Source organism: Pholis gunnellus (genome assembly GCF_910591455.1).
Source record: "Pholis gunnellus genome assembly, chromosome: 4".
Classification (NCBI taxonomy): Eukaryota; Metazoa; Chordata; class Actinopteri; order Perciformes; family Pholidae; genus Pholis; species Pholis gunnellus.
Window position 1 is genome coordinate 3,499,478 of NC_136530.1, and position 10,992 is coordinate 3,510,469.

Sequence of the window (10,992 nt, forward strand, 5' to 3'; positions counted from 1 at the left end):
TGTCTATTCCTTGTTGTTAGACCTCCGAACCATCTGTGGGGAAAGAGCTCTATCCATTCAGCTGAATTATCATTAGTGTCTGTTAAATAAATATGTTTTTATATTTTAAGAGTTTTCTCATCTCGATTATTTCTCACCGGGAGGTTAAAAAGATTATTTTCCACGACATATACCTTTTGTGTGTGTGAAGCGTGGAGGGGGCTTCAACTGAATTTCCTCAGTCAATAAAGATGAACCTTAAACCTTGTATGCAACATTTCAGATGAAATATATTTTTTTTATTTTACACAGGTTACAGCACACAACATACCTGCCAACCACACAAACCACCAAACCCAGACACAAAAACAAAAAGCAAGAACAAAACAAACATAGATCATCATCCTCCATGTTAACCCTGCAATAACAACTAGATACCAATACACATTGTGAACCTAGCTCCCCAGGCGTCGCCCGGAACCCAAAGTTGTAAAAACCTCCCTCTTACACACATCACTTACCAGCCCACACAGTTTACATGCCAGATAATGCCCTCCACAAGAATTACTCACGACATTGCGGCCAAACATAAAGACAGTCGCACTCATTGACAAACATTGCAAATGAAAAAAAGAAACTTCTTTTTACTTTTATATATTTTTTTTATTTAAATTTTGAAGTTTCCTTTTTTTCCATTTGCAATGTTTGGAATTGTCTTTCTTAAAAATAAATGGGCACATACTGTATAGACCTTAATTTACTCCTGTTTATTATTTGTCTTAGCGGCATAACAATAAAATAGATTTGGATATTTATATATACACACAACGAACTGAGTCCTAAAAGCATACAGCAATTTTACATGAGAATTCTTACTGGAAACCCCTTGTAATAGTTATTACTGAGTGTTGCTTTATAAATATATAAAGAGCATTTGAACAGCGGTTTCTGGTTGAGAAGCACCGACGTAAGGCACACAAACATACATTAGTCTCTTTCTAATGAAGATTCTTCGGATCCACAAACACCATTGTGTAACCTCTCTTTAGCCCAGGGTGGTCGTAGTTCACAGGAGAACTTTTAATGACGAGCAGAAGGAAGACTTCTGACATTACATCATTAGTCTTGAGGATTTTTTAATTTATATTTTTGTAAGACTGTAGACAACACAGTACACATTATCATCCTGCATCGCTCACACCTAGAGCTAGGTATCGTTTCTTTACCAGCGTTCAGCAGATTGATTAACCTCCGATTGGTCTGTAACAAAGAGAAGGAAAACACAAGCACAGCGGCTGTCACATTGGTGAGATAGTTAGCTAGACATGCTAATGTCTGCAGCTTTGGTTTAGATTTTACCTTTAAAGGCTAGCTCACTGTCAACCAAGGCCTTGTTAAGATGGCATTCCGCATGATGCATATTTGTGCATACTTTGGTTTCACAAACAGCTTAAAGCTACATTAATCAATATTTTTTATTGAATGTGTTATCCTATGTAACGTGAGAGATGTCGTCCATCCCAACAGCTCCGAGGAACAATTAGCCTCTTCAGGTTGCTGTTTTCAATTTAGTTTTTTAATTTTACGGACTGCAAATTTATGGTTAAATCTCACGGCTCTCCTCAACCCTGTTTCAAGCATCAAACAGCTGTTTGTGTATGGTACCTTCACAGTAACAAACTGATAAACAAAAGTAACATTTTGCAAGCTAAAAAGGCCTAGTGCTCCATGTCTGCTGGATGGTTATTGGCAATTATTTAATAAGAGATCAGCCATGAATAACAATGGCTTGTAGTGGACTTAAGGACATAATTCTATGGTGAAGCAACGTCAGGTTGGGGGATAAAGGTGAGAAGGAAGTGAGTGTGTTTTTGTCATGTTTTGGGAGTGGAAATAAACGGCGACAGAGGCGCGCAGCCACAAAGAAAAGTATTTGTTTATTCTGGCGCTACAGGGTAATCTGACGGTCTTATGTGTCAGCTCAGATGTAGCCAACAATGAAGCGTAGTATGAAGCAGGTTTTTGCAAACCCATATTTAACTGCAATGAAAGCTGCACACCAACACAGAATGTGAAAAAAAACCCTACACCACCAACTGCAGTGCTCATTTGAGTAAGGCTGACTGCTCTCCTGCAGTGATGACATTGAGAATAAAAAACGTTCCGTTGGACCGCGCCGAAGCCTGCAGCTGAACCGTGATAGAAAACTACATCAAACCTTTTCTCATGATGGAATGAAAGGATCAAAGTGTCTCCGTCACCACCTTTAAGTTACAGTTTGGTCCTGCCAACGCTTTGTCTTGGAGGAACCACATTTCAGATTGGGATCATTTATTCTGTGCCACATAAGGTACAAGTGAGCTGGAAGGAATCTGTGTACCAGCAAAACCTCTCTATAATAGCAAGGATCGTATCCATCTAGTGTGCCGGAGGGAAGACGCAGTCCTCTCGTCCGCACACCCATATGAGAAGAAGGACTTAGTCCTGCTTTAGCTAGACACATCCCCATGTAAACATCATCAAGGGGGAGAATAGTAATGGACCGGGACATATTGTATATGACCAAAGCTGTGTAGCCAGACAGGAGGAAGCCCCCACCGCCACAGAAGGGGGGAAATGAGTCTGACTCGTGTACCTGAAGTGGGATAAAATACTTGCTCCCTGAATTTCTAACGGGCCTCTCACTGTCGAGCACATAGCCAGTAAAGAGGTGCTTGCCTCCGTCGTTGTCCTTGAGGCTTTGGAGATACACGACCATGTTGTTCGTGCTGGCATAGACGTCATCGTCGCCATTTAGCAGGAAGCGAGCGTTGGGACAGCTTCTTTCCATCCATTCCAGGAAGAGTATCTGCTTCAAGGTGAGGTTGAAGAATCGGTCATTAAAGTCCCATTGGAGGATGTCATTGTACTCTCGTTGCTCCAGCTCAAGCAGTTTGTTTAGTCTCTCTTTCTCAAATCCGGTATCCATCGTTCCAGTGATGAAGATTCTTCGGATCCACACACCATTGTGCAACTTCTCTTTAGCCCAGGTTTTACGCAGCACCTCTCGGCGGTCGTAGTTCACAGGGGAACTTTTAATGACGAGCAGAAGGAAGACTTCTGCAGATTTATCAACTCCTCCGCATTTGTCCGGAAGGTCCAGCAGCATGGGGAAATGGCGACAGTGTTTATAATAGAGAAATTCTTTTATATGACCAGAATGAGAGCTGAAGCCTGTGATGTTGGCAACAGATGTATTTCTTTGACATTTTGGCCAGGAGTACACATAGGGGTTCTTTGTGGAGGGTTGCCTTACTTGAATGTTCTCCTCTTTCACATCTATGTTGAGGTGGATGGTTTTGTGGTCAGTAAAATCTTTGCAGAGATAGAAGACCAGTAGACCAATAGCTCCCACCAGCAACAACGTTCTCGCCCTGATGTTTTTCATCCTTGAAACTCTGCAGTGACAAAACAAAGAGTTAGTTAATGATTGCTGAGGTGAATTAAGGTTAAGGATATCACAGCTGCACACATTGCAACACTGTCTACTGTACACTATATAAATTTAACAGAAATAAATGTGGGGAGTGTCGTAGAATATTTCTATGTTAATCGGGAGAAGAGAGTGTTATTCGCAAATCAAAATAATCCAAGTCTCCAAATCATTCAAAGTTGTCCTGTTCCATTTATTCTCTTGCAAGAGGGAGAATCTCCAACACAGCTCTTCACAGAGTCTGCTGGAAGCATTCTTCAACGTCAGTTCAAACCTTCACATACTATATACTACAGCAGAAACAGTCTCCTCCTTTAGATCAGTCTTCCATTTTCCCTTGATCTCATTGTCAGATACATTTACTTACTTAGTGTACAAGTATGTGCTCACACATTATTCAAAAAAGGGATAAAATGATGTAGCATCAAAGCAGTTTAAGCACACCTTGAACAACACGCTGAACTATGAACTAGCCTTTCATATAATCATATAAAAGTTTCCTATTGGCACTGGTTTGATGTATTGTTCACATTGTTTCAACAAATCTTAATATTTGCTGTCAAATCAATTCACAAGCTTTGCTGTCAACAAATTAATCAAGTTCCTGTCTATGAAGAGTGTGAAGAAAAACATAATGAATATTAGGAAAGTTTAAGGTTTCATTTTCTTTAATCATCAGAATTAGAATGCCATTAAGAACCTGGACTGTATTAGTCATAAACTCAATTTGGCTGTATGTCCCTTTGTCCTCTAATAATCATGTGTCCATAAGTGTTGCACAACTACATTGTAACTGTGTAATCAAACTGTGAACACATTAAAATACTTTAACACAGGTAAAAACACAGCTCCTGCTCAGTGTGTGGGCATTATATTTGTTGTAAAGGGGTAAACAGTGGAAACCTAATGAGACAGTGCAGCCATCTATTATATATATATATATATATATATATATATATATATATATATATATATATATATATATATACACACACAGTAAAATCGACAGTGTCAATGTAACACTTAAAGAGTCAATTTTAACACTGATTCAGTGAACATATGGTCCCTATCTACAGAGTGTTAAAGTGACACTGGACATAGTGTTACATGTTTAGAGTCAATTTAACACTGGTTAGAGTTAATATTTTACACTACACTGAGAAATTTGACACTATGATGTAAATAACACTTTCAGTGTTATTTCAATTTGACACTAGGTCTTTTTGAGTGTTAATCAAAATTAACTCTAATTAAGTTACTCTTCATGAGTGTTAAACCTACTTGACACTAAGTGTTGATTAAAAAATTACTCCAAATACAGTGTTGATTTTTAACTGACTCCTGCCAGTGTTAAAAAATATTTCCTCTTGTATCCCTGAGTGTAATTCTTACCCAACACCTTATTTTCAATTGACTCCTTTTTAACTCTTCAACAGAACACTTTTAAGAGTTTTGCATTTTCTACTTGACCATGTCCAGCTAACACTTAAACAATAAAACAAAACATGTTTGCAGGGAAAAAAACACCATTATATCATATCTTAATAACAATTTATTAAAAATAAAAACATTTAGTTTGCATACAATTTTTCATTATCAGTTTAGATTCAAGTGTAACTCCCATGTGTGCCATTGTGCAAAAATTAAACCTCACTTTCAGTTTCAAAGATGGAAAAAAAACATTGTTCTTAAAAGACACGGTATATTTAGAATAGTACAATCTTACCAATGTCTGTAAGTTATTCTAATTACTCTTTTCTGCTGAAATGCCAAAATTTGTTTTCATAAGTGATTTAGAGAAACTTACCACAGTCTGTCGAGAAGTGCAAAACGAATGGCAAAATGATCCGTTTGAAATGAGAAGGAGGTGGGAGGAGCTTTCCAGAGTTCTTTCCAGAGTACACTACAGCAGTGAACAATGACATCAACACTGGGGAGCGTTTTACTCTTGCTGTTGTTGTAATAACTCTGAAATAGTCAATGTACATTGACACTGTATATTTGACACTGAAAAGTTTAACTCTGATTATTTTCACCAACACTGGTCGATAAATTGGTAGTAATTACTCTTGCCGTTGTTGTAATAACTCTGAAATAGTCAATGTACTTTGACACTGCATATTTGACACTGGGGCATTTGCTGTGTAGGTGAAAAATAAATATGCTAAGTAGGCATATATTTACTTTTAAGCATACTTGAGTATTGAAGATCTACTAATCATCAGTACTTCAAGAGTGCTATTTTGGAACAACTTATTTTGTACTTAATATATTTTAGTTGTGATTAATTAAATAGTAGTTATGCACAATTCGAAGTGTATTTAGTATATATATTGTTGTGCTAAATTGGAACAACTTAATGTATACTTAGTACAATTTAAGTATATGACTATGTATGTACATGCTGATAGCCAACTTAAATTACCTTTTTTGTGGTTTAAGTATATTTGAAATATATTATGAGTGTTTTACAAATATGCAAACATTACAATATTAATATATTGATATTGTGGTAATAGTATACCAAAAGATATACTTTTGGCTTATTCCAATTACTAAGAAAGCACATGTTCTTATTACTATGCTATTACTTTGTACACTACATACTAATATACATTACAATATTATAAATGTATTGCCAGTATCCTAAATGTTGAATGAACTTCCCAGATAGTATTCAGAAACATTTTATTGAATTTCAAATATATTCTTCATATATATATATATATATATATATATATATATTCTTCATATATATATATATATATATATATATATATATATATATATATATATATATATATATATATATATATATATATATATATATATATATATATATATATATATATATATATATATATATATATATATATTCTTCATATATATATATATATATATAATAGATGGCTGCACTGTCTCATTAGGTTTCCACTGTTTACCCCTTTACAACAAATATACAGGTGCTGGTCATATAATTAGAATATCATGAAAAAGTTGATTTATTTCACCAATTCCATTCAAAAAGTGAAACTTGTCTATTATATTCATTCATTACACCCAGACTGATATATTTCAAATGTTTATTTCTTTTAATTTTGATGATTATAACTGACAACTAAGGAAAATCCCAAATTCAGTATCTCAGAAAATTAGAATATTGTGAAAAGGTTAAATATTGAAGACTCCTGGTGCCACACTCTGATCAGCTAATTAACTCAAAACACCTGCAAAGGCCTTTAAATGGACAATGGACGACCATTGACACCTTGCACAAGGAGGGCAAGACACAAAAGGTCATTGCATAAGAGGCTGGCTTTTCACAGAGCTCTGTGTCAGATTTCATTTTCCAACAGGACTTGGCACCTGCACACAGTGCCAAAGCAACCAGTACCTGGTCTAAGGAGGTATTTAATGATTAATGATAATAATTAAATCAGAACAGGAACTTACAGGAACACAAGTGGGAATCCACGGACGAGACGAGAGAATGAGGCAGAATGAGAATGAGGCAGGCGGAGAAACCGGGAACAGGACGAGCCAAACGGGCGTGTGTGTGTGAAATGGGGTTTAAATAGTGGATGCAGTAGAGTGAGCAGGTGCACTGAATAAACTGATTAGACACACACGCACACACACACACACACACACACACACACACACACACACACACAGGTAAGCACACTCCCACCAGCGGGACAGAGAGCGTGCGTCGGAAAATATGTTGCGTCAACCAGCTGAAAAGCAGACAACAATATCTGCGTTTTTAAACGCTCCCATGTGGTGAAGAGGCACCACTCGCTCTCCAGCTGTAAGCCTAAACACTGGCTATTATATGAGGCGTTTCCTTCCCTCTTATTTAGTCATACAACTTTGTTTCTAAATGACACATGACAAATGAAGGTAAATGTTATCTGGCTTCTCGGTAAGTTGCCGTTAAATGGTGAAATTGATTAGAGGGAGGAATGTCACAAATAGACTCTCACTGACACTGACCGAAAGACTTAGACTCAAAATGAGCTCCCTCTTGACCAGCTACAACATTATTATATTATATTATCAGTAATAATACTAATCCAATAATATAACAAATAATAGCACAGCCAACACTGATCGGGCCAATTCAGCTTCATTGAAAATGTAAGGACATTTTTCAACGAATATTTTTTGAAAAATGTTTTTAAAGTAAAAAAAATAAAATAAAAGTATTTCATTATTATTATATATTATATGAAATATGTAAGTGAAGTGTGAATTCCTTTTTAATTTTGCTTTCAATTCTTGGTAATCTGCTCAGGAACTGGAACTGGAAAAGGCAGAAGATCTGTCTTTTATTTCTAATCGGCTCTATTGTTGACAGTATATGTTTCGTGGGTAAATTATTTTTCTTATTTTTACAACATGTTAACCTATTTTTGTTACCCATGCATTTTGTCTTTAAAATAGTCCACCGGCAGGGGGCGCTGTGAGCTCTATGAGAAAGTGATTCACTTCCGGTATAATGACAGAAGGAGATTGTAGCGTCGGAGCCGAATAAAATACCATCGCAGGAGGGTGAGAAATTGTTTTTTTTAAATATTCGTGGAGATTGTTTAAAAGATGGCCAACGTGTTGTCCTTAAACACACTGTTACATAAGACACGTCTGGTTTTATAGTCACGTCAAAACCGGAAGTAGCGATAGCTTCATGCTAGCAGCACCGGCCAACCGTTGATACCCCGTTCAGAGTAGATGCGTTCACCTGGACCGCAAACGCAACACAAAGTATGATTCAAAGATCATACACGATAGATAAGCTCATTAGCTTCGAAGCTAACATAAAAGCTAAAATAGATTGGCACAAACCAGCTCGTCCACACAGAGTCTAGCTTCGTCTGTGAAGCAAGTTTACGTGTTTGGTGAAATAATGGTAAATGTTGACTTCGAAATAGTTTCTCAAAGCAGTGGATACAATACGGGGTCATCCAGATGTTCACTGAGTCCTATTTCCTCCAGCACACACACACACACACACACACGTTTCCTAGTGATGTTAAAATATATATAAATATAATTATTTAAAATGTGGTTACAGATTAGAGTAATCCTTCTAAGTATACCCTTTAAATCGTCAGTTTCTTTTTGTCTTCAAGTAGCCTTTGCTATTCTTTAATCTACATTTATCTATATTTGCTGTTGTACATCTTGTGGTGATCAGTGCACATAAAAGGTGTAATGTTTCATGTTTGAGTCTTCATTCTAAAATCAATTAACAAAGGAGTTATACCTCAAATTATAATGCCATTTATTTTTTGCACAAAAAGCCGGAGGTGTGTGGTTTCAACATACTATGCCAGACAAACACTGAACATTTGAGGGGGGAAAACATAGTTTATAACATTAAACCCTTTTGAAAAGTCTCCTTAATGCTTCATATTAAGCAATGGAATTGTTGCCCACATATTTAACTGTGTGTGTGTTTGTTCAGGGTGATGGGACCAGACGGGGCCCCGGGTCCAGCTGTGCCCTGGCGGAAGGTGCTGTGGGAGTGCCAGCCGTTCCCCGACAACTACGTGGACCAGCGGTTCCTGGAGGAATTGCGGAGGAACGAGGGCATCCGGCAGTACCGCTACTGGGCCGTGGTGCGAGAGGCGGGCTTTGTCGGAGAGCAGCTGTCCTGCGTGGCCATTTTTATCACCCTCTGGCTCTACATGGAGCAGGTAAAAGGCTCCGGAAAGATCTACGGCTCCTCGTGGAGCACATTGTGCCCTTTTAAAAATATAAATCAAATGCATAACTCCTCCACATCTCTGCTGTCCTCACAGAGTCTGCTGTCCCCTGAGACGCTGTTGTGGACCAGCCTCGTCTGCGCCCTGCTGGGTTATGGACTGCACCGAGCTTTGTCGGCTCCAGTCGAATCCGGCTGTGAGCTCCGGACCCGACTGGCCGACCTGCAGAGCGCCGCCATTTTTCTCTCCTTCACCTTTGGCTTCTCGCCAGTTCTGAAGACGCTGACGGAGTCCGTGAGCACCGACACGGTGTACGCCATGGCGGCCGTGATGCTGCTGGCCCACCTGGTGTCGTTCCCGTACGCCCAGCCCTCACCTCCCGGCAGCTTCTCCCTGAACGCCGCCCTGTTCGCCTCGGTGTGTTTGGCCTCGAGGTTACCCGGGGCTCTGCACACCTTCGCCATGCTCACCTGTGCCCTGCTGGTGTTCGCCCTGTGGCCCTGCCTGCTGCAGAGGATGCGGGGGAGCGCGCCTGGCCAGTTCGCCGGGGTGTGTGTGGGAGTGTGCGTCGCAGGGGTGGCAGGTCTGGGCTCCCAGTGGCCAGGCGGAGCCGTGCTCTTGGCCCTGGCCCTGGGGAGCGTCACGTTGCTCTGCCCACTGCTGCTGGTCAGACTGCAGAGGCACAAGGACAACATCCAGGGGCCCTGGGACGAGGCGGAGATCCACGAGGACCTCGGCCACTTTGGTCACTAGCGGACCGAGCCGAGAGGACCACATGATGGTCATCTGAACCGAACTCCTTTACCATCGGTCCACATCTCTTTGGACAGCCATGACAACTTGTTATACTCTAATGTTCAAGCTGCTATTAGCTTCATAAGTGTTCTGAATTTAACAAGCGATGCTGACTTGCATCACATTGTGATGCACCTATTTGATATCGGTGATGTTTTAATAATCTGTGGGAGGTGTTCCACGTTTTTTTATGGTTGTGTACAGTGTGTTGTTGGTGTTGTGTATGAATGGACGGATGCATTGTGTTTAACCCGGTGGATTGCAAAATGTGTTAACATTAAACGTAAGTTTAAATGAACAATTTAAAGGGTTTTGTAATAAAGTGAGATGTTATTTAATATAATAGTTGGGGATTACCAGAAGGTCATTTTTACTACAGTGGGAGTGTAATGCAACAATAATTAAATAATGGTATCAAATGTATTTTCAGTGGTACATGATGCATACATCTTTGATTTGTAGTTTTCATGTTGTGTTATTTATGGAGGGCTAGTTCGCTGCTCAGCAATTATTGACAATAACGAGAGATTTTATTTTATTTTTAATGGACCCGACAGCTTCTTTCTAATAATGTAGTATTACTCATGAAAACCTGGGAGACGTCCAGTAAAATAGCTCTCTATTCTCTTGAATGAATCACGAGCCTTTGGGACCGACGGCCATGTTGCATTCCCGCCACCGCGCGCGCAGCCGGGTGAGTGACGTCACAGAGGCGTTGGCCGGTTGATGAGAAACACCTGTTGTGATCGTCGCGTTGCTTTCACAGCTTTTAGAAAACAGCAGAGCACTTCTACTGTCATAGTAACAATTAACTTAACAAAAGGTAGAGCCGATAACTCATCGTGTTCCTTTTATTCAACAACAAAATGTGAAGAAGACTGGAATTGTTATGGTTTTTGTTTCAATACAAAGAATATGTTTTCATTCTGGCTCTCAGTTAAACATTAAAAACACACCTGAACTATCACTACTGTTTTTGGGACCAGCTTTTTGTCTTAGAAACCCATGTTGTGAAAAAGAAAAAGTGGATTCCAGAAA

General features: G+C 39.1%; 2 protein-coding genes across 2 annotated transcripts; one reads left to right on the plus strand and one right to left on the minus strand.

The window, feature by feature from the left end:
- Positions 1-250: 250 nt before the first annotated feature.
- LOC306695309 (N-acetyllactosaminide beta-1,3-N-acetylglucosaminyltransferase 3-like) lies at positions 251-6,977 on the minus strand. Its single transcript, XM_079158532.1, has 2 exons — positions 6,905-6,977; positions 251-3,416 (listed from the first exon to the last, which is right to left on the minus strand). The coding sequence occupies exon 2, from the start codon at positions 3,404-3,406 to the stop codon at positions 2,246-2,248; it is 1,161 nt and encodes a 386-aa protein (XP_079014658.1). The 5' UTR covers positions 3,407-3,416; positions 6,905-6,977; the 3' UTR covers positions 251-2,245.
- A 973-nt stretch (positions 6,978-7,950) lies between these two features.
- On the plus strand, positions 7,951-10,903 carry pigc (phosphatidylinositol glycan anchor biosynthesis, class C). Its single transcript, XM_079158114.1, has 3 exons — positions 7,951-8,005; positions 8,919-9,150; positions 9,256-10,903. The coding sequence occupies exons 2-3, from the start codon at positions 8,923-8,925 to the stop codon at positions 9,910-9,912; spliced, it is 885 nt and encodes a 294-aa protein (XP_079014240.1). The 5' UTR covers positions 7,951-8,005; positions 8,919-8,922; the 3' UTR covers positions 9,913-10,903.
- The last annotated feature ends 89 nt before the right edge of the window (positions 10,904-10,992 follow it).